The sequence below is a fragment of the Lissotriton helveticus genome, chromosome 4_1 (genome assembly GCF_964261635.1).
Source record: "Lissotriton helveticus chromosome 4_1, aLisHel1.1, whole genome shotgun sequence".
NCBI classification, from domain to species: Eukaryota; Metazoa; Chordata; class Amphibia; order Caudata; family Salamandridae; genus Lissotriton; species Lissotriton helveticus.
The window spans coordinates 708328620-708353226 of NC_136063.1; the positions used below are offsets into that span (position 1 = coordinate 708328620).

Below are 24607 nucleotides of genomic sequence, written 5' to 3' on the forward strand. Positions count from 1 at the left end.
TTCCAATGCCCTGCCAGAAGCCCATTATTTGAGGGCAGGGCCACACCATGTGGAAAAAGTCTGCATCCATTTGGGAGCGATGAAAGCAGGTTGGTTGGGAAGGCTCCCCGCCCTCTACAAGCACCTAGGTGTAAGGTACGCAGCATGAAGGTAGAATAGTTGAATCAGTGGCAACTTGGATAAATGCCTAACTCGTGAGGGGGGATTAGTTCATTATTCCAGTTCTCATCCTCCAGTGGGCCTATACACCCACCCAGTACTGCTGGGGAGGTACTGGGGATTCTGGCCATTATTCACCAGTGTGCGATACACTGAGACACTGGGCTCCTGCCAGTCAGCATTTAGCCTCGAGGGGACAGTACTCCGGTAGCTCAATCAGAGTTTGAAAGTTATATGATAGAGCGTGGTGAAGTTGCAGAAATATATGGAATTGTGTAGAGGATAAGGAAAACTGGCATTGTAGGCCCTGGGAGGAGTGTAGATGATCCCCATCCCACCTATCCCCCAACATGGAAATGGCAATTCTGCTGTGGTGACTAACATCTCCAAGGTGGGCCGTACGATTTAGTCATCTACCTACCCACGGTGGGGTCAGTTGCGCAAGTCTCCCGTCCTATTGGTAAGGTAGAGGGCCAAGTGCCAAGTTTGAATTACCGTGGTAGTCGGGGCTGGGAGGTGAGTGGGGACCCTACGATCATAGAGCAGCCCCAAAACAGTATCCCGGCCTAGGCAAGAAAGCTGTAGGCGGTAGGCAGGTTCATACCACCCGCCAGACAACCAGTCATTGATCACTTAAATGGCTTTCCAAGTAATAATCCTTGATGTCTTTCACCCCTTCGTACGCGGACCTCCAAAACTTGTAGAATGCTATTCAAGGTGGGCGAATAGCCCAAAGGAAGGTCTGGGTAAGGGCATTGAGTTTCTGAAATCAAGGGGATGGCGAATAGGAAGTGTTGAAGGTCATAGAGGAATTTAGGCAGTATCGTCATCTTGAAGAGGGCCACTTTTCCCAACAAACTAAGTGAGAGTCGCTCCCTCTTCCGAAAGTCCAGTTTCAGCTTGTCGACCAGCAGGGTGAGGCTGAGGGTCTAGGCCAGCTCAGGATGAATGGACACACGCACACCCAGATACTTAAAGCTAAGGCATTGAATCAGGATGGAGGGGTGCCAGGCCACTACGCTCTGTTCTCCCTTAACTGGGACCAGGAGACATTTGTGCCAATTCACAGAGAGGCCAGAGGCAGAGACGTACAGAGAAATTATTTCCATTGCGTGAGGACCTTCTAGGTGTGAGTTGGACAGGAAGAGGACAATATCATCGGCATATAATGCAATGCCCCCCATTCAACTGCAGCATTGGATCCATGCATCACAACGGAAGTGCCTTGCCAGTGGTTCGATAGCAAGAGCAAAGTGGAGCAGGGACAGGAGGCACCCCTGCCTGATGCCCCTACAGATGGAAAACATATATGACATGACCCCATTCACCCTCACCCGGGCAGAGAAAGCGTTGTATAACAGTTGCGTGTAGGCCGTAACTATGGGGCCAAACCCCAGACTCATTATTACATAAAGTGCCCCAGGGGCGCAATGGGCATTTGTGCCCACATTGCGTGACCCTGGGGCACTTTGGCATTATAGAAGGGGCCGCAGATGCTTGTGTGGCCCCTTCTGTAATACCAATAGCATTGGCGCACATAAAGCACCAGCACTATCTCCAAGGGGGCGTTCTCTTTTTTGCATGGGGGCATGCTCCATGCAAATGAGGGGATCCCTTTGCCTCTGTATCAATAATAATAATAATAAAATTTATATAGCGCTGGAAGTCAGATTGGACTGGGGACACTTAAACCCTAATAGGGTATCAAGGCGCTAGAAACATGAAATGAAAAGAGCAGATAGACATAGCCAGTTCATAGAGTTAGAGGAGAATGACAGAACCAAATTCCGTGAGAGCTAATACGATGAGGAAAACAGCCACGTTTTCAGCAGTTTGCGAAAAATTGGCAGTGACGGTTGTCTGGCCAGTTCAAGCGGGAGCGAGTTCCAAAGCCTAGGGACAAGCCAGGAAAAGGCTCTACCGCCCCACCTCGCTTTGCTAATTCTCGGAACCTGCAGCATATTCTTTGAGGCAGATCGGAGAGATCTGCTAGGGGTATAGGTCTTCAACAGGCCTTTTACCCCTTCTGGACCTAATCTAAAGAAAACACCATGAGCAAGGCACAAAATCTTAAATGAGATTCTTGCCTGGACGGGCAACCAGTGAAGTTCTTTTCTTGCTGCCGTCGCTGATGAACGTCTCGGGAGATTCAAGACTAGTCGCGCGGCAGCATTTTGGATAACCTGGAGTTTGTATATCTCCTTCTGATTAATCCCACAGTAGAGGGCGTTGCAGTAGTCGATCCTGGATAGCACCAGGGCGACCATCGATTGTTTGCGCGCCTCCGGAGATAGGAACGGGGCTATCTTCCTCAAAGTACGGATGATAGAACAGCAGGTGCCGACAGTTCTATTTACCTGTCGATCAAAAGATAATAATAATAATAATCCACATTTGTAAAGCGCACAATCACCCGTAAGGGTCTCTAGGCGCTGGGGGCCGTCGGGAAGATTAAGCAAGCTATTGCCCAGAGTCACATGGTGCTGGGCTAACCTGTCGCCGGAGCCGGGGATCGAACCCTGATCCCCAGATTCCAGCGTCAGTCGCCCTGGCCGCGGCGCCACACCTCTCCAAAAGGTGGGATCAATGATGATGCCCAAATTCTTTACGAATTTTGCCGGGCGAGGGCATTCGCCCAGAGCGGTAGGCCACCATTCCAACACCGTATTACTGACGTGGGAGCAGAGGCAAATAAACCCTCAGAAGGCGCAATGACAGTGCGCAGTGTAAAAGGTGGAGCACTGTCAGTGAGCTTCCTGAGATCAGCCCCCCAGACATACCCTTGCAGGCGCGTGTAGTCACTGACTGCACCCACCTGCAAGCGGATCTGTATTGTTCTTTAAAAGTGCAGGAGGGTTGTCGGCTGCACAGTGAACCACACAGCAGCTTTGAAGCAGCCGATCAGTATCAGATCTTGGCCACCGCATTGATCAAGGAGGTCTGGCAATGTGAGGAGCTGTGAGTGACTGTCTGCCTTGCTTTGAGGGAAGACCACAATGTAATTGTAATTTTAAAACATTTATAAAGCGCATGGTTACCCGAAGGCATCCCAGCGCAAGAGGCCAATGTTCATGAACTAAGTACAGGTTTATGGGGACAGAAAGGTTTTTAAGCACTTCCGATCCTAGTGATATCAAGCTTGGAGGGGAATCGCCCAATGTCCACAGCTACAGTGTAGATGCCCAGAAGTTAAGGGTTGAGTAAGCCATGAAACTTCCGGTAACATTCCAGTAGGGAACCGCCAGGCCCTGGCGTTTTCCTCATCTTCATCTCAGGCGCCAGGGGCTCATTCAGCTCGGAACAGAAAGTCAGCAGCAGGGCAAAGTCATTAAAAATGGGGCAGCTCCTCTCCTCCAAAGGCCAGGGCCGGCAGGCATAAAGCGTGTAGTAGTAGTCTGCGAAGGCTGCATCGATACCCACTGTCGTTAGTTAGTGGGTCCCGGATGGTTACACTATTCGGGGACAATTCTAGAGGTCCTTTCCTTGGTGGCGAGCCAATACAGTAGATTCCCATTTTTGGTAATCGTGCACATAAAATGTATAGGGTAAAAGATCTTATTACTGTTGTTAATATGTGTTTGTTTTTCTAGGGTGTATTCACTGTGCTTACTAGATTGATAGTACCAGTCAATTAAATTATCTTGTACCACGCAAAATAGGTGCATGTATACATTTTGATCCAAAATGGCATTTTCTCTCATTTGATACTGATTTTAAAAAAAAATCTTTATTGATTTTCCATTTATATCCAGTGCATCCATTAAGCGCAGTTAAACATTACATTGCTGTCCAGTTTGGTGTTGTACAATATTTGAATATATGTATTATGCCTCAAGTTGCTGAATTTTAACAGGTATCATTTGTCATACATGTATACAGTGCATCTGCTCATTTGCACAATCTTCGAGAGTGAGAATGAAACTGTTAACTGGTGAAAACTGCCCATTCCCTCACCCCCTCCCTCCCTCGTTGTGGCAAGCTTATCTGTATGTAGGCATGATTTGCGTCCTAGTTTATCATGCAATATGTTTTCAAAGGTATTGATCGTGGCTCTTTGGTTTTCCTGTCATAGACTGCAGATCTGTGTGTTTCAGCTATGCAATGGTCTACTGTGCGTTCGGGGTACTAGTTGAGGGATCCGGGTCAATGCCTTTAAGGGCTTCTTACATGATATCCCACTCCATGGATATCTGTTTTTTCCGCACCCTTGAGCCTCTTCTCGGTGTATTGCATCACTCTCAGCCCCACCCCAGCGAAACATTTCACTATGCCATGTGTAAGTAGCAGGGGGTTTTGCTGAATTCCATCTCATAGTTATGAACCGCTTGGCTATGATTAAGGCAAGGTCCAAGAATCGGAGCTGGACTTTCTGCGGGTTCGTACATTTACGGAGGCCTAACAGGCACTCCGCTACAGAGTCCTCCATGTGTAGGTGTGTGGCTGCCTCTATGGCGGCGGACCTCCCCCCAAAATCCTCTTAGGCGTGAGCATGCCTATAACATGTGGGCTAAGTCTGGTTCCGCTAGCTGGCAACGAGGGCAGTGATGTTGCGTATTTGGGAACATCCGCTGGAGGCATCGTGGAGTAAGGCCCTACGAAGAACCATACATTGTATAAATTAGAATTTAGCATTTTGGATCACTTTTTTCAGATATTCCAGTATGTCATCCCACTCCCGTCTGATATCTCCCGCCCAATATCCTCCATCCATTTGGCTCGCAGTTCGGCGAGTGGCGCCAGGACGCCAACATATATCCATTTGATTAGATGACGCCCCCTCCCCATGAAGTATAAGGTTTTGACTAATTCGTTTGTGATGGGTTCATTTCTCTGGGGGGCCCTGTGTTTCCTTACATATTGCGATACCGCAGCGTGTATCAGGTATAAGTGTCTTGGCACCCCTGTTTCCTGTACAAAATTCTCATGATCCATTCAAATCTCATTAGTGAATAGTGCCCCTACCGTGTCGACCCCTTCATCGGACCAGGCCCCAATCCTACTCCTTGTAAGCGTAACGCTAAGAATTGGGATCCCCAGTAGTGGAATGTTTCCTGCATATGGGGGGCTATGGGACGTGTATTGCAGCACTTTCTTTCAGCACAATAGTGCTATGCGCAGCAGGGGCGGCACATTCGGGGGGAGTTTACACTATGGTAGTAATAATGTGTGCTGGGTTCCCTGGTCGATATCTTGCAAAGTATATCCGATCTCTTGCAAGTTATGGCCTGCAGTCCAGTAGGACAGTCATTGTAGTTGGCTCGCATAATAATATGCCCAGAAGTTCGGCACCCCAACCCCCCTCTGTTTGTCTCTAGCTTCAATTTTCTGAGGCTCACCCATCACCGTCCAGCCCCCTATAAAAGGTCCAGGAGTACGGCATCTAGGATGCGAAAGGTAACAAGAGGTACTATGATCGGCAGGTTGGTAAAGTAATATAAGAGCCAGGGGAGTGCCACCATCTTTTACACTGCCACACGGCCCATTGCTGAGAGAGGCAACGTAGTCCAGAAAGCGACCTTCAAGTGTATCGCCCTGATCGCCCTATTAAGGTTGCACTCCAGTATGTCTGCATGGGACCGGTATATGTTTATGCCAAGATACTTAAAAGTGGGGTGCGCCACTGGCAAGGAGTATGGCCAAAAGCTAATCTCCTCAAGGTGGGCATGTTCTCTGAAAAAGAAGACATTTGATTTTGCTTCATTAATGGCGAGGCCCGAAATGTGTTCGACCCAGGAGAAAATTCTGGGAATGGGGTCCAGCATGCCCAAAAGGTCCTGTATATAGATAATTATGTCACCTGCATAGGCAGATCTCAGGTGTGTTGAGTTGCCGATCCATATACCAAGTTGGCTAGCCTCCTGGCATAGCTGAAGTGCCAGTGGTTCCTGCGCGAGTACAAATAACAGTGGGGACAAGGGGCACCCCTGTCACGTGCCCCTGCGTACCAGGTACTCCCATGATATGTGTCCACCTGTACGGACTCTTACGGTGGGGGCCTTGTATAGTAAACAGAGCCACTGTAGGTACTCTGGAGGTAAGCCACATTTTTCAATGGCCTTAAACATGTATTCCCACGTGAGCGTATCGAATGCTTGTCGCAAATCTTCGTGAGACACAAACGGCATTTAAATAATGTTCGAGGGGAGTTGCCACTATGTGGTGCAGTCTCCTAATGTTTAAGGATGTGCTGCGTGCTGGTATAAATCCGCATTGATCTATATGTAGGAGCTTCTCTGCAAAATTTTACTTGATATTGTATACTCTGTCACCAAAAGTGATAGTGGGCGGTACCCCGACATGTCCGACGCATCCCTCCCCGGCTTAGGAAGTGAAACTACTAAAGTCTGTGTTGTAGTAGGGTGGAGGTGACCCAATGCTAACGACTTGTTGTACAGGTCCTCCAGTTGGGGAATTAAAGCCTCAGCGTAGGTATCACTAAACTCCACCAGTAGACCATCCAGCCCCGGCACCTTGTTCCGTGGAGCCCTTTGATTTTTGTTTGAATATGTTTATTGCATTTTGTTATTGTACAACATTACACATATGTAAAGAGAACTGATACATTATGCTGTAGTGCAAATTATTTGCCACAGGTCGTTGCAGTCAGTCATACACACGAGAGGGCATGGTAGCAAGGATCAAGAGAAAAGTAACATAATGAAACAGCATGACAGATTCGTATAATACAGACATATGTGTGAAAGAATAATGATCAATGGTGGCAATGCTCAACCACGGAGAAAGCAAGATCTGTTTTGTGACCACGTATCATAGACTTGTCCAATACGGAGCACAGGCTATGCCATGGCAGCAGAACTAAAGGAGTTGATCAAATTGACAGTGTAACACATATCCAAAGCTTCATTTTAAATCAATCAAATATAGAGAACAATCTAATAGATACAAGAAACAAAAGATTGGGTGGTGACTAACAACAATCGTGTGTGTATGTGTGATATCCTCGAGGTGGGCGGGGAGTAGGTCCACAGTGTCTCACGTCAGTGGAAAGGATCGAGTTGCGGGCTCCGTCTTGTGTGTGAAAAAGTGTGAGGGGGGCTCCTTGAGAGGGGGCGCCGGGGGGGTGGGAGAGAGGGAGAGGGGGGGAGAAATTGTTTGGCAGCGTTGATGGAAAGAGGGGTATAAATGTTCATACAATGCCATTCTGCAGACACGCCCGGTGGTAGGTCACCAAGGTACTATCCCAGTCCAGCGCTATGGGGTACACACGGAGCCCCGCCGTCTCTTCTCTATGCAACGCCACACTCTCCGCTCTCACCCAATTGTCCAATGAGTTACGCCACTGTATCGCTTGGGGAGGTATACTATGCTTCCAGCTTCGCTGTGATCAGCCCCAGATCCCAGAATCTCGCCTGGACTTTCGTCTGCTTTGTCCTTTTAAACAAGCCCAATAGGCAAGCTTCCCAGGTATTCGGTAAGGTACCCCCTGTCACTTTTGCGAAGACATCTGTTACTGCAGTCCAGTAGGTCCGCAGTGAAGGGCACATCCAGAGGACATGTAGGAACTGCGCATCCACAAGCCCGCATCTGGGACACGCTGATGTAGTAAGCCCAAAGTAGCGGTTAATTTTGTCTGGAGACAGATACGCTCGGTGCACAATATAATACTGTATGATCTTAAAGCGTGCGTTGCACGGTATATGCAACGCCCCCGCTAGTATCTGTGCCCATTCTCTGTCAGTCAAGTCCCGGCCTTTGTCAGCTGTCCATTTGTCTCGCAAGCGCTGAGGGGAGAACTGTGTGTGCGTGTGCAGTGCCTGAGCGAGCCAGTGTATTATGTGGGAGCCATTTCCCATCACATGCAGGTATTGAATGAGCAGGTGTGTTGGCGGTTCCTCTGCTAGTGGTCCCCAGGCCCGCGTCAGTATATGTAGGAGTTTCGCATGTGTCAGGGATTGTCCGGCCGGCAGTCCCGTATTGTTCGCTAGTGTCGCAAAGGGGAGCAATGCGCCCTCTACAACAAGTCACCTAGACTTTCCAAATCGGCTGCCCCCCAGCTGTCTAGTGCAGCTGCCGTGAGCTCTCCAGCGCCCCAAGGCGTACCCAGCAGTGGCAGGTTGGGCGCATACGGTTTAGTCGCTGCGGTAAGTTTCAAGCTTCTCATGTAGCACTTCCGCGCTACCGCAAGGTGGAGCTGGCCCGGAGGGTGGGTCTTAGTCAAGGGGTGAAACAGTGCATGTATCTGTGGGACCGTCATAATTGTCTCTGCCGAGGCCGTATCCCCCAAATTTCTCCCACTCAACCAGTAAGTAACCCATTGCAACTGCGCGGCTAGGTAATAAATCTCGTGGTTAGGGACCGACAGCCCACCGCTCTCTGTTGCAGCATAAAGGGTTTTCAACGCCACTCTGGGACGTCCCTTGTTCCAGATCAATCGTCTGGTTAGGGTTTCCAGTTCGCGGAAGATGCGGGCCGGGACATATACTGGCAAATTCGCATAGTAATACAGCAACCTGGGCAGAGCGATCGCCTTTGCCAGCGCGATGCGGCTGGGTACATTCAAGGGAAGAGTATTCCAAAAGGATACTTGAGCCATAAGTGACGATATTGCTCTCGTGAGATTGCCTTTCAACAGGTCGGCGGGGTCACGGTAAATTTGGATTCCCAGGTAGCGAAAAACCGTTGGATACCAAAGGAGCCGTTCGCCCATCACCGTAATCTCGCACTCTGGGGTATTCGCAGCGAAGGAGTATACACCTGATTTCGCCCAGTTAACACGTAACCCCGACACTTCGCCAAAGGCGCTGAATATGTCCGTGAGTGCGCGCGGAAAGCAGGTTAGGTCCTTAATATAGATCAAGAGATCATCAGCATACAGTGATACCGAGTGTATCCCGTCAATCAATTGGATACCCCAATCCTTGCCAGAAGCACGTAGCTGTGCCGCCAGTGGCTCCATCATGAGCGTGAAAATTAAGGGGGAGAGGGAACACCCTTGTCTAGTGCCCCTGCGAATACGGATCGGGTCCGAGAAAAGCCTGCCCGTTCGCACACGCACTACGGGAACAGAGTAAAGGAGTTCCACCATACGAAGGTAGTCTGCACCCAGACCAAACTTTTCCATCACCAGCGCTAGGTAGGGCCATTCCATCGAGTCAAACGCTTTCTCGAGATCGAGAACCACACACCCCGAACGGGGCCACTGGGACACAGCCAGATTCTGCACCCGAAACAGCCGCCTGATATTATAAGATGTGCTGCGGGTGGGGAAAAATCTGTTTTGGTCAGCGTGTACTAGTGTAGGGACCAGAGGCGCCAATCTCTGGGCCAGTGCGGATGCTAGAATTTTATAGTCTGTATTAAGAAGGGCTAGAGGCCTGTAGGACCCCATGTTTAGTGCGTCCTTGCCTGGCTTCAAGAGTGATATCACATGTGCTTCATTCAGGGACAGAGGGAGGGCAGCATCTTGTATTGCTGCCGCATACACCCGTAAAAGTTCAGGGATGAGGATGGTAGAGTATGCCTTATAAAACTCCGCCGGCAGTCCGTCTGGGCCTGGGGTTTTACCGTTTGAAAGAGAGAATATAACAGCCCGGAGTTCTTCCGCCGTGAACGGTGCGCCCAGTTCCTCGCATTATGCGCTGGTGATCATCGGTAACGGTAGGCCTAATAAGTACTCAGAGATATCAGCTCCAGTGGCTCTCAAACGGGAACAATACAGGTTCTCATAATGACTCGTAAATGCCTCGTGTATAGCCCTCTGCGTATAGACCACAGTACCCTGCGGGTGCGGATCGACCGTAGTGTTTGGGTGTCCTTCCTTATCAGCCAAGTCAACAGTCTGCCAGGTTTATCCCCAGCGTGATGGGTGCGCGCCGAGTGTGCTGCGTAATTTAAATTCTTTAATCTATCAAGAAGTTGTGTATGTTTCCCGCGGGCATCCAGTAATCTTGTATCATCCCCCTCCACTGCTTTGCGCTCATCTGCTAGTAGCTCCGACTCTACCCGTGTCAATTCCCTGTCCACCTGGCGCCTCAGTCCCGCCTGTGTTCCCAGACAATGACCTCTCGTGACCACTGTAAATGCATCCCACTCAACTGTGGGGTGGATGCAGTATCAGTGTTATCCTCAAAATATTGTAATATACAGGCCGAAAGCAATTCCCGGAATGGGGCATCCATTAAAGCATCCGGCTGAAGGCGCCACGTGGGAATCGGTGGGTGTGGGCGTTCCCAGGCAAAGTCAAGTGTGTGTGGGTTGTGATGCGAGTGGGTGCGACCCAAATAGCAGGAGTCGGTGACTAAGGGTAGTAGGTCACTAGTTAACATGAATCTGTCGAGTCTGACATGTAACGCATGAGCGCCCGAGTAGTATGAATACATCCTCGTGTTGGGATTGCGGCTGCGCCAGGCGTCAAAGAGATCCCATTGCGTCGCCCAGTCAGCAAATGCTCTCGATGTACCATGCATTGTCGCATTTGCCAGAGGGGGGAAGTACCTGTCCAGTGTGACATCAAGGACACAATTATAGTCGCCCCCTAGCAAAAGCGGCACGCCCGGCCATGACGCTATCGCTGTCGACAATTGTGCAAGGAAACGCCCTTGGTCAATGTTGGGAGTATAAATAGAGGCTATGACTATGTGTTGGCCATCCAGTCTGCCCTGAAGTAGCACATATCTGCCTTCTTCGTCAATGTTGCTGTGTGTGAGAGCGAAGGGGACCCCCCGGACGAATCCATATCAGAGCCCCGTGCGCATATGCCGAGAAGCCTGTGGCGTATAGTTGCCCCCTCCACCGGCGCCGCAGAGTATGCACCTCTACGTCTGTCAGGTGTGTCTCTTGTATCAGCGCTATCTGTACCTGGTGACGCTTGAGATATGAGTATACCTGATAACAACGTGAGTGGGTGTGCATACCACGCACGTTCCAGGTGCAAAATTTAATCGTAGACATTTCGACATCGCTTCCCCACCTCCCAGGCCCACCGCCCGCCCACAGCACCACGATCAGTATCCCAACAGATCAAATTGTTACAAAAGGCACAGCGTTTGGACCACATAATCACACCACCTCGCCAACACACATCAGTGTGAAGGGAAATAAGCACCAGACCCATAACTATGAAATACAGAACTATAATGCCAAAAGGTCGACTGCGAAACATGCCGTCGTCCAAACGCTCTAATGAGCACTAACTGTTCGTAAGTTCCAGGGGGGGGGTTTGCTGAACTCGTGTACTAAATGTACAATCGGTTCATGCAGGCATGGTGAGGGTGTACTCCCCCCATCACAGGCTTCCATTGTCGCACAGCCCTTCATCAGCAAGAGTATCCGGCATCAGGTGCAGTCTGAGCGGCAGATGACCGGCAACCACATCGGACAGGTCGCGGGCAAGCACTTACCACTGGGGGATGGCACATCTGCACCCTCCGCAGAAACTTAGAACTCACCAGTAACAGGACCATCTACAGCAGGGCACCAACGTCAGACTCGGTGTCCAGAGCCAGAGCTCTCGAGTCCAGACCTCGCCACGGTACCTGCAAAGCACCATCAGCAGCTCCCTCGTCCAACAGTAGCGCAGGTGCACATAGGTCGCAGGCGGGTGGTGTGTGTTTCTCACTGTCGGCCAGTGAGTCTGTAGCAAAGTCAGTGAAGCAAATCAGCCGCCTGCGGTGTAACATCTGGGAGTTCGGCTGACACTTGAGAATCCGGCAATCCATATATATACTCGTCGTCACTCACCAGATCTTCAGGGCTAGCTCCCGGGGCTGGGATTTCCGTCAGCGAGCCGCTGATCTCCGCCACTCTGTGGATAGCCTCCTGTTGCTCTTCATGTCGGTGTTCAGGGGTAGGGCCCACATTCGCCGCTGGGTGCACCGAACTCGCGCCGAGTGTCTTCTGCGTCGGCGCCGTCGGGCTCCTCCGCCGCGGCGTGTCCTCGGGGGCAGTCCGCCAGGCTCCGTAACAACGCCCGAGTCAAGCCAGGACTCAGCGGCCTCCGGAGTATTGAAGAAGTGTGTTTTGTCCTGGGCGATAACTCGTAGGCGAGCAGGGAACAGTAGTGAATATTTGAGGGCTAGGCGGCGGAGTCGCTGCTTGACTCCCAGAAAGGAGTGTCTTTGACGCTGCACCTGTATTGTGTAGTCCGGGAAAAACATAATTGTTGCATTGTCAATCCTGATTTCTGACAGATTTCTGACCTCACGTAGAATAGTGTCTCGATCGCGATAGTTCAGTACGCGGATGAGCATGGGCCTAGGGTTGGAGCCCTCGGGGGGAGGTTTGGTTGGAACGCGATGGGCGCGCTCCACAACAAAGTGCTGCGAGAGGGTACCTTCCGGGAGAATATCCCTGAGCCACCGCTCCATATGTTCCGGTGCTTCTCTGGGTTCCCATCGTTCCGGCAGGCCCACGATGCGAATGTTGTTCCGTCTCGCCCGCCCTTCCGCATCCTCTGCACGATCCTCCAGGAACTCTACCCTGTTAAGGAGGTCTTGCACGTGTTTATCCATCTGGGAGATTTTGGGAGACAGCTCCGTCACTGCGGTTTCCAGAGTCGTCGTCCTCTCAGAGAGTGTTTTGTGGTCAGCACGGAGGTGCGTCATATTTATGGCCACGCTATCAATTTTAGTCTCTAAGGAGGCGCGGGTCAGCTGCATTGATTCCTCAAGTCTTTCCATAGCTGCCAACATCGTATCTAGCTTGGAGGCGGTTTGGTCCGTCTCAGCCTGCTTCGCCATTTTCCCCTTCTCCAGCGTGCTGCTTGTTACAGCTCTCGTTTTAGGTCCCACCGACATGGGAGACGGTGACGTGATCAGTCAGAGGTGTGTTTCAAAGGATCTCGCTATGCCACTGTCAAAGGGAGGCCCACTGGCGGGATAGGGCAGAACAGCTCCAAGGAAATCAGACAGATTAGCTCGCAGGCCCTTGCAGTCCTCACTGGCGTCGTGGGGTATTCGTCGGTCTCCTCACGCGGCTCGCAGTCACGCCCGTGTGCAGGTGCCTCAACACTAGTACCGCAGAGGAGGTCGCGGCTTGGATGAGCAAGTGATCTCGTTGAGTCGAGGTAGTCTCAAGGGCCGTCGCTATTGTCACAAGGTGGTATGGGGCGGAAGAAATGCATAGATCACAGGGCGGGTCTGTAGTAGTTGTCCAGGCCCAGAGCGGAGGTTCGTGCACAGGAGCGCCCCAACAGTAGATGGTAGGGTAAGCCGGCGAGTGGGCCCCAGCGTAAGCCCTCTAATGTTGTCGCCCACCGCAGCGTCAGCACACGCAGGGATCTGCCTCTGTGTCCCGTCTCCGGGTAATCAGTGGGGGGGGGGGGTTCTTCCAGGCGCAACTCACTATGCACCTCGCTGCCTCCAGTCCAGTCCCCGGATGATTTCGGGGCGCTGCTGCGGTGCGGAAGTCAGCGACTCCCCATCTCCGAGTGTGGCACCAGGTAGGGTCCCAGGCAGGGCGTCGCTGCTTTCGGCAATTTTCGGCGCTCCGCGCCACTGCAGGGCCAAGTAAGTAGGCCGCGTCCCCGGCCTCAAGTGATCCCGAGTGACCGTCGGAAGGGGTCCTAGACAGGGGCGTCGCAGCCGGTGCCCAGGGGTGTAGAGTAAGGCACGTGGCGAGGTTCGGTCCCTGGAAGACAAGGAAGGTACACCGCAAGGCACCCCGGGGTAGTCCTCAGGTCAAATACGGCAATCTCAGCGTCGGGGATGCACGCCGGTAGCGGTCCACACCCTCGAGCCCCTCCGCTCAGCAGTCAGATGGTGGCCGATCTCACCCTGTCTCCCTGGGCCCCTTGCCAGTCCTCTGGAGTGAGCTCCGACGGCGATCAGGAGTCGCCGGAAGGTTCGGGGTGGCGATCTGCGACACAAGGCCCAGTCGGCCAGTTGGAATCCCGGCCTCAAGTGACTCTCCACGCCGGCTCGCGATGGTCGGAGGTCGGACAGACAGCGTTCTTCTCCGTCGGGGCGGTTTGGAATGAGCCAGCAGCCCCAAACTTCGGCAGACGAGAGAAGGGTGCTCTGTGCACACTCGCTGACAAACTCAGGAGAAAACGGGCAAAGGTGACGGATAAATGGCCTGTGGTAGGGGAGCCTCTCACGGAGCTCTACCTAGGCACGTCCGCCACCATTGTGTGCTCAGCCACGCCCCTCCGTGGCGCCCTTTGATAGTAGCTTTTATTTCGGCTCTTGTGATATGGCCTGCTAGAGTTTCTTCTACTTCTGCAGTGAGCTGAGAGTAGGGTAGGTCCGCTAAGAATGCGTCTATGAGCATGGCGTTCATTGGGGTTGGTTCGCCATAGAGTGTGGCAAAATATGTACAGAAGGCATTGTTTATGTCCTGCTGAGTACGTACTGTGTCTCCCCGTGGTGTTATAATTTCACTAATTATAGTAGTCTGGGGTCATCTCTCAGTATCTTGGCTAGAAGTGTCCCCGATTTGTCTGCATCTGTATGTTTTATCTGGGTATATGCCATGTAGTCAATAACCCTGAGGGTCTCTAGCAGCTCAGCATGTTGGATACACGCCTCCTGCAAGGGAGCCTGTTCTCTGGGTCGCTCGCCGCTTCCTGTTCTAACCCACTCATTTTGGTCTCCACCAATTGCAGGCTTTTACGGACCTCCTGCCTTGCACCCACTGTAGTGCTAATCGCAGTGCCCCGTATTATTGCTTTGAGCACATCCCATTCGACTAAAATCGAAGACGCAGTGTTACCATTTTCTGAAAAGTAGTTTGTGTTGGTGTTGGACATGGTGGTGCGGAATACAGTATCCTCTAACAGCTGGGACCATAGCTTCCACGTAGGGACCAGGGTGGGGATTCTGCCCCAGGTAATGGAAATTTCTAGAAGATTATGGTCAAGAAGGTTTTTGCTAAGTATGTGGCATGTGTCATTTGCGTAGCTATTGGGAGGGAGCATAGAATTCTATCTATTCTTGTGTGTAACTGGTGGACTGGGAAGTAGAAGGAATATCCCTTGTTTGACAAATTCCACACATCGCTCAGTGCCCACCCATCCAAAAAGGGCCTCAGCTTGCTTAACAGTTCCTGCTCTGCGGAGGGGAGGGTGTGAGCGGTCAAGCCTAGTATCCATGACCTCGTTGCAATCGCCCCCTATGATCCATGGGTATGCCTCCCAATCCACTAGTATTGTGTTTATCCCCATGAAAAGTGTATCCTGGTCGACGTTTGGGGCATATAAGTTATCCAGCACAATGTGTGACCCGTCGAGTGTCCCATGGAGGAATATGTACCTACCCTGTGCGTCTGTATGCCTTTCTAGTTCCACAAACGGGACCCCATACCTGATCCAGATCATCACTTCCGTGGGAAAGACAGAGTAATTAGTAGAGAATACCTGCCCCTTCCATTTCTTACGAATTGTCACCACTTCTGGCTCTGCAAGGTGTGAGTTCTGCAGGAACACTATCTGCGCCTTGCGCTTAATCAATTGTGCATGCACCCTATGTCACTTCTGCACTGAGCCTAGACCCTGAACATTCCAGGTGACTAAGAGACATGAGCCAAGCATGAGTGGTTTGTGGTGATGACGGTGAGTGTGCCCGGAGTAGGAAGTGAGGGCCACGATTTAGGACATGTCATAAGTTGTGTGCCAGAATCCCTGAACTCCCTCTGAACTACAAAAACTAGGCACAGCCGGTGAACTATGCTGGTCCAAACTAAAAGCACGACATGAAAACCTTTGCTGCATTTGCATGGTGCGTACGCAATAAGGGGGTTGTTGCTCATGCCATCCATAGTGTGATGTTTAAACATGTGGGCTCAGCTGGGACCGAGGCTAATATTAATACTGTTACATTACCATGTGAATCACATAAAAGGATATATATGGTTATGAGATTTTGTTCCATCTCCGTTGGACTGTATGTCCTTGTGATCAAGCAGGGCAGCCTCGCTCGTGTCTCTTTAGTCCAGTAGATTGTCTGCGGTCTGAGACGTCACCGTTGGGAACAAAGCTATGCTGCTCTTAGAGTTCTAGCGCACATTACTTCCTTCCGAGGATTCAGAGGCTGTGTAGAGGGCACATTCTCTAAATGTGTTGGCAGTTACCAGGGCCTCATCTTTGCTCCGCTGCACCTGCTTGTGAGTAGGGCTAAGTACCTGCGATTTGTGGGCAGACTTCATGTTACAGCATGGCCGCCCACCTTGAGTTCACTTGGGGATGCTTGGTAGGCTTTGGGAGGTGGCACCATACAGCGAGGCCGGATCCATGACCTCTATCCATTCCTCTATGCCTTCTAGGCTTTCAAAAAAGTAAGTCGTTTGGTCGTGAATAATTTTCAGGTGGGCAGGGAATAAGAGCGCATATTTGAGTCCATAGCCCTTAGTTTCATTTTAACTGTCAGAGAGAAGGATCTTTGACGTTGGACCATGAGGGTGTAGTCGGGATACAGTGATATCCGGCAATTTTCAAATTGTATCTGGGACCGCTCCCGCGCTTTCTGGAGCATTACATCTCGATCCCTATAGTTTAGGATCGTGGCTATCAGCGGTCTCGGTGTAGCGCCGACCTTAGGCCCTCCAGTGGGAATTTTGTGGGTCCTTTCCACACAAAAGAAGTCCGATAGTCCATCAGGGGCCACATGGTCACTGAACCACTGTTCCATAAAGTTGGTGGCGTTGGGACCCTCACTGCGTTCTGGGAGCCCGATGACGCTCACGTTGTTCCGCCTGGTTCTGCCCTCTGCATCTTCAACTTTGTCCTGCAGACCAGTGACTTGTCTTTGAAGTAGCTGAATTTGCGACGTGTGCTCCTTGTGTTGAGGTAGGATCTCTTCTAGTACCAGGCTATTGGCCAGTACTGTGGTTGAAAGCTTGGTGTGATCAGCCTTGAGCAGGGTAATGCCTGTCGTGAGCGAGCCGATCTGCTGCTTTATAGCTTTTCTGGACTCCCTGACCTCTTGTAGTATTAAATCTAGCTTGTCCTGGGGTGTCTCTTTGTTTGTGGGCGGTATAAAGGTGAGCAAGGGTGGAAATGTAGGATGTTCCGGCTCTTCTGTATGCTGTGTATTATTGGCGATTGCGGAGACAGCTAGGAGGGTTATTTAAGTGCAGATGGAAGGCGCTCTGCCTATAGTAAACGTTATAGTGTAGTGAGAGAATAGTATTTGTAGCGTGGTGCGTGAAGAGCGAACGGGATAACCCTAACCGTTCAAATGAACTCAAAGAGTTTCAATAATGAGAAAAAAAAAGCAAAGCTCTCGCAACCACAAAGCAGTACAATGACATATAAAACAGTAATGACAATAACGTTGAGAACAACAGCAGATCTTGTATTTTCAAAGTCCCAAACGTTTATTTGGATCCACATTCAGCCGACACGTGTTTCGTCGTGTTCAAAAGTAGAGTCAACACGACTCTTCAGGGCTGGTAAAGACCCAGGCATCTAATGGTTAGAGCAAAAACGTTGAAGTTGTATGGCGCTGAATCCTGTATAAGATCTAAACGAAGATCACTGTGTAAGTAATCCAGAGAAAATCAGTTCCGGGTTTGGAATACGACTAGATTCTCAAAGTTCGCGCTCACTGAGGCGCAAAGGTGAATGAGTAAAGAGACTGTACACGTGTACGTGTCAGATTGTACCGGGAGGGGATCCAATACTAAGGGCTGGAGTAGTTAGCTCGGTTACTGTAGCACAAGCGGTGCGCTGTGATTTGGAATCCCTCTACGGCTGAATGTGGATCCAAATAAACGTTTGGGACTTTGAAAATACAAGATCTGCTGTTGTTCTCAACGTTATTGTCATTACTGTTTTATATGTCATTGTACTGCTTTGTGGTTGCGAGAGCTTTGCTTTTTTTTTCTCATTATTGGCGATTGCCTCAAGTAATTTCCCTTTGGGTCTCCCCATGATTCTCGGCGGGCTCCTCGTCTGGACCTACTGCTGGCGGAAGGTTAATAATTCGGCTGCTAGTCATTTTTGTGCGTGTGTTGTGTCCATCCAGGTCAGCTACAGCGGTGTGGGTACCCAGACTGCTTGTAAGCTATAATGCACAGGTCTCCTCTATGCAGCCCTAAGTCTTGTATGGGCACTAAGCGTGGTCTGCGGTAAGTAGCTGGAGCCCAGACTCTCCCCTCCGTGGCCAGGTGCGGTTTCACACTTTACTGCATGGTTCCTTGTTTCAGGCACGCTATGCCCAAGTTGCAGTATGGCTGCCAACAGGTCACAGATCGGGTTCTGCTCATGGTGGTCTTTTTACAAGAATCTATGGGTTGGGCCCCGATCCACCCCTGCTTCAGCTCCCTCCGCTTTGGCTCCGCACATGTCCGAGTGCTAGGTCGCCATCTCAGGCACCCCGACGGAGCAACCTTCTTATCGTAGGTCTCTAGCGACTTGCGGGGTACTGCTCATGTGTTGTTACTGCATATGTCCTGTTGTAGGCCTCTGTGGAGCTTGGCCCCAGGTTTATCGCTTCCTTGCAGTCTCTGGTTTTGGCAAGTACGTACTCCAATGGGGCCTGAGCTGCAGAAGATGCGTCGGCACAGGGCAGATTCGTCCGGGGTAGCGCTGTCCCCGCCCGTGCTACCCGGCACTCCCTAGGCTCACACCCAGGCCCAGGATTCAGCCACACAGTGCATTCAGGTCACACCGGTAAAGGAGGGGGGGCAGGCAGGAAGTGCAAAGATATGACGGATAGTGCCACCCCAGTCACTCTCACTTGTGGAACCGCGCAGATCAGCGGGACGCCGAGTCTGCGCATCGCAGCGGGGGGAAGCTAAGGCCCAGTCAGGTGGCCACAGGGCCTCTAGCGGCAGTAAAGCAGGTCTGACTGCGTCCCGTCAGTCGCCTCGTAAGTATCCCAGCCCCAGAGGGGGTGCTGGCCGCTCTCCGCAGCAATCCAATGAAAGGGGCCCTGGTCTTCAGCGCTCTCACCGGGCCACCCCGGCAGGCAGCGTTAAAGTGGCTGGGGCATCAGGGAGGCGTCAGCCCCCCTCCAAGCTTGCGGCGGGACCTCAGCGTCTCATCGGAAGGCCCTGCTCAGCTTTCCACTGCATCCAACCTCACCCGCCTGACCGGGGACATCCGCCGAACAGGCCCTGCTTCAGTTTCTCTCCTCACGATGGTGGTGCCAGCTGCCCAGTGAGCCATTGGGCATGCCCTGGTCTCCCCCACATCACCAACTTGCCAGACGGACCTCGATGAGTTGTGGCACTCAGCAATGTTGCAGGATCAAAGCTGCCTGGGCTCCGAAGCTCCACTAAGCTGCGGCCACCATGATCGGTGGCCATCCGCGCCCCCCTCTCATTTGATACTGATTACTCTAAGATACCAGTCCTGTGTTATCCAAAAATATATATTATCTACTGGCAACAGCCAGTAGACAGTTATAGTTAGGACCAATGTTTCCCATAGATGAAGTGTTTTGCTAATAACTTTGGCGCCCTCTGACAAAAACTTCATGACTTTTTCAAAAATGTGTTTGCCACTCACTTTAGCTGCTGTGTGGAAAGCTTTGGATTGATTTGTCAAGCAGGGGCCGAGATAAAGAGGGGGCCCCAAAACACTTTTTCCCATGCAATGTCAATGGGGATTTTGCAGTTTTTAGACACGACTACAGTCCGAAGCGCTGAACATAACTACACCAACATTTGCAGAAAGGTATATCTTGGTCTAGAAAGAGCCCTTTTTGTAATTTTGGGTAAACTGGTTCAGTAGTTATTAAAATTAGTGATGTCATTTGAGATTTTATTAGTTGTGTCATCAGTGATGTCACTGAACATGTCATGAGTGATGTAGTATGGGAGGTCATAAGCAGTGCATTGCTAGGATGCGAGTTATAGTTAGCTCAGCTAACAAGAACTTCTAAATTTCTCAGGTTTTGTATGAGTGAAACCTGAGCCTAACTATAATGTCTCTGTAACCTTTGTTTTTTTCAGTGAATTTTAAGGTTTTTTAAATGCTAATTCCTAACTATAAAGTCCCTGTAACCTTTGCGAAGGCATTCAACACACTACCTAATTTTTTTTTACTTTCATGCTGACCCCATCCAATGAAATCTATATATATTTTTCTTTTTTTTAAAGCACTGCTTTTTCTTTGGAAAACTCTCATTCAGCTCCAGCCTTCTCCTGACTACTATTGTTCCTTCACTTCAAAATGCTTAGAGTATGAATTGTGGACCACAGCTATATCTATTGGGCTAAAGTGCCTGCAAAAAAGAGAGGTATTGACAGAGACTTGGGTTTGTCAAATGTGCAGATTGCTGGGTTTGGCGAGAGAGGGTTAAAGTTTCATCAGTTGCTGGCTATGATTAAGTCCATTGTGGATTCCCTAGCTCATCGCCTCATGATTGTACACTATGGTGGCAATGACCTAGGCACATTCACTGGGGAAGGCTTGGAAATCGTTATGAAATAAACCTTTGGAGAACTGATGTTGCTTTTCTCTCACACTGTCTTGGTGTACTCTAATATATGCCAAAGACAGATCTGGAAATGTTCAAATCAGTTCTGTGACAGATTGACAAAGCCAGCAAACATGTTAATAAAACTGTTTCTGCATTCCTCAGAGACCATCGCATGGGCTGTATTTATAACAACAATCTGAGTTTTGACATGCATGGAATTTATAGAAATGATGGAGTGCACTTCACAGATGAAGGCAACAGGCGGCTTCTAAGTAACCGGAAACTATGCATCCCGTCTTATTTGTAGCAGCCATATACACACAAGCAACACAAAGGCTCTATCCATAACCACCCTAGTAACCAAAACATTGGTAATTTTTCTTTAAAAATATGCTTTTTTCTGGTTTTTGGGGATCTTCGCGACAATGTTGCAATCCCAGCGAATACGTCACAAGAACGGAAAACAAAAGTAGACATTCAATGGCCTACAACACATCCAAAAATAATATGTAAAATTTCCATTCTGAACATTGCACGGCACATATTACTATATACATACTTCTTTCAAAGCATGTTTAAACTCATATTTTTCTATTAAGTTTCTTAAAAAACCATCTTTCAGACCTATTTTCTGTTTTCACGGTTATTCAAAACGCCACGACATCGCCGTTAACCGCGACAGTCGCGCCTTTTCCATAAAGTGAAATAGTACAGTATTTTACAAACTAGGGTGCCGATTTACAAGGAAGTGCCGCAGCTTGGCAAAGCAAGCCCTTTGGCAGAGCCACTATGCAGCACTTCCAAAGCACAGGAATGCAACATATTTACAATAATATGTCACATTCCTGTGCACTCCCCTGCGCTGGCGCACAAACTGCTGCCATGCGCCGGCACCCTTGCACCATGGTGCAAGGATGCCTGCACCATGGGAGATTGTTTTTTGTAGGAAGGGGCACCTTCCTGCACAAAAACAATCACTACCGGCATTTTCCTCTTCCTATGTGTGCTGCAGAATGCAGCATGCATTGAAAAAGGAAAAAACGAGGAGAAATAAAAACATATCTCCTTGTTGCACCTTGCTACTCTACGGGTGGCGTAGCATTCAGACGCATTTCCAGATTTACGATTCCTCGTAAATCTGGAAATGTGTCTTGTTCCATGGGTGTTGCATGGGAACACCTACATAAACACCCATGGAACGCCCCTTTCAGGCAAAATGCTGCGTTTAAAGGGGCCATATTTACAAGGACAGAAAAGCCACACAGGGTGTCTTTTCCTGTCCTTATCCATATGGAGCAGTAACATGCGCCACCAGTTCGTCACAAAAAAGTGACATACTGGTGGCGCAGAGTGCTTGTAAATCTGGCCCTAGAGGTTTACTACTGTACACTTCCTACTCATGTTTCTCTAGTGTATTTCTAGAACATTCACCTCTAAATCCTATTTTCCGTTTTTGCGGGGATTCTGGAGACCATGATGACGTCGGTAATCAAGATCCCCACGGACACGTTGTGAAAAAGGAAAACAAAAGCAGACATTCAATGGCCACCAACACATCCAAAATGTATCAAAATGTCAATATCTCTGTAATAATGCGTATTAATGATTCACTGCTATATTGTTTTTATATTTCCACCAATATTCGCAACAATGTCGATAGTCACGATGTCCCCCGATGGTAAACGGTGGTTGTGCGTGCGATCACGCCTGCATTGCGAATATCACGCACAATTAAAAAAATCTATTTTGGACACATAACTTGTGTCACGAACACTCGCATTCCTCAAGCATGGCGTCCGAGTACCTCTACTCTGACCCCTTATGTTATCTTTTTCAGAAATTTTTGGCCCCAGGAACTATTCCCATGCAATAAAATGGCAGCCGCAACTTCCTGTTCAGGTTCTGTCCAGCTAATCAGAGCATTCCTGTTGGCATGTGCATCAGTGATTCTTAGCAAAACCACCGCGAAATATACGCGGCCAGAAATATCACTATAATTTTAAACTTATATTTCTCAACAACTACTGAATACACACATTGATTGAGAAGTTTAACAACTCTGCTAATTACACTGACATCACAACATCTGTTAACTCTTTTAATCTTTGGGACAACATCTGTGTCCGATCAGTGCTTGTAGCACACAAAATAAGCGCATGTATACGTTTTGATCTAAAATGGTCTTCTCTCTCTTTTGATAGTGATTACTTTAAGATATCAGCCGTGTGGCACTATATATATATATATATATATATATATATATATATATATATATATATATATATATATATATATATATATATATGTGTGTGTGTGTGTATATATATAAGTTCACCGTGATTGAAAAGTTTATTGACTTGATTGCACTTACAACCTAAAATCTGTTAAATCTTTTAATGCTTCTGAAAACATTTGTGTCCGGAAATCCCACTCTAGAAACCAAGATAAATTTGAATGCTATGCATACCATATTTTAATGTTGTACCACAAGCATGGAGTAATTTAGGGTTCGCAGCTTTGCAGCTTGTGACCCCTTACACTGCCTTTGCGACCACTGGCCTCAGAGGTGGCAAAATCAGTGCGAGTAACACACAGGGCAGCTCCTCTTTATGGATGTCGATTGGGGCTCCACTTTCCTTGTTTCCTGGAATTTTGTTTATTACACTACTAGTGCATAGTAACAGATTCTTCACAAAAGTGTAATACAAAATGGAGTGCTATTAGCTAGAATATGTCCCTCCCTGCCAGCTGAGGTAAGCAAAAAAAGGTTTTTAAATGCGTGCTTGGGGGTGAAAGTGTGATTAGCTAAACGACAATGTGTGAATATATGTGTATTTGTAAGCATGTGGGTATAAGTGAAAAGTAAAGGTCAAATGACGTTTGATCAGCCGCGGCCCATGCAGGTACGAGCGGTGGGGTGGTGGGGCCGGCTGGTGGGGGAATGGGGGGGGATATTTCGATGGACAATGACGAGGGAAAATTAATTAATTATTTAAATTGGCCTCGTTATCATCTGTCGAAATCCACCCCACAGCCGGCCCCACCGCACTTACCTGCACGGGCCGTGGCTGCGTTTGATGTTGCTTTCGTTACGTCTGGCATTTTGGTAAATTGACGTCCATGACCATTAACTGCGCCACATTTTCTGTATTTTGGTTGCTCTCACATACAACTGGTGTTATGATTAAAGTATACACAATTAAACGTCACCTGTCTTATTGTAACAATGCTTCAGAAAGCAAACACGATTCTCAAACGTGATGTTCTGATTTTCCCTTACAGGGCCTACTTAAATAAAACACTGAAGAAACATTCCTTGTATGAAGGGTTGCTGCCGCTGCTCTCTCCCTGCCTACTGTTTGTGCTTCTTACTTCCTGGGTTCATTTATCACCTTGCGACATACTAGCCAAACAACCCCGGCTGTTTCTATGGATGGTTGGAGTCACTTTTTCAAATGTCACTGTGAGTACCTAATCAAACTTTCATTTTCAGAGTTAGATGCTCGACATGTTTTCTATGAAGGGCCTGCGAGACAAGTGTGTTCACGTCTAAAATGTAAAATGATACTAACGGGCTATGTTAATTTATCTGGGTTTTTTCCAGGCATTTCTGGCCTAACCTTTAAAGTGATACTTTTGCATTTTCCCTGTACCATTCTCTCTTTTTTTTTATATACATTTCGTTATCATTTCTTGAAAAGAAAAGTCTCACACATAGGTCCAATCTTGTATCTCTAGTTGACCATCAAACAGATATAAAGGTATAACGCACGAGACCACAAAATATAAAAGCATTAACGGCACTGTCACAGCGATCTAACTATTGGTTCAAATATTCTTCACTTCACCCTATCCATCCCACATCCACAGAACTGCCGCAAATTTCACTTAACGACCCTGTTTGCCCTTAGTCTATTATATTCTGTATACACAACCAGTATTAAAGCACGTCTTGCCTAAATTTGAGCTAGACACATCACTTTATGGCTCACCCGTTAATTTCACCCCACCAGTTGGTCCTCCATTTGACACATCCATGGTGTAGGCTTGGACCTGGCTCCATACGTGTACCTTCTGTTCTCGCGACTACTTGCAAAAGTGCACTACCACATGACCATGCGGAG

The 24607-nt window shown here is 49.1% G+C and overlaps 1 protein-coding gene across 1 annotated transcript in view; it reads left to right on the top strand.

Moving 5' to 3' along the window:
• LOC144828052 (ethanolaminephosphotransferase 1-like) overlaps positions 1-24607 on the top strand; it is a 581090-nt gene that overhangs the window by 375303 nt on the left and 181180 nt on the right. Inside the window, exon 8 of the mRNA XM_078686188.1 lies at positions 23766-23946. Coding sequence (XP_078542314.1) covers positions 23766-23946 — 181 coding nt within the window. The remainder of the gene's footprint in view (positions 1-23765; positions 23947-24607) is intronic.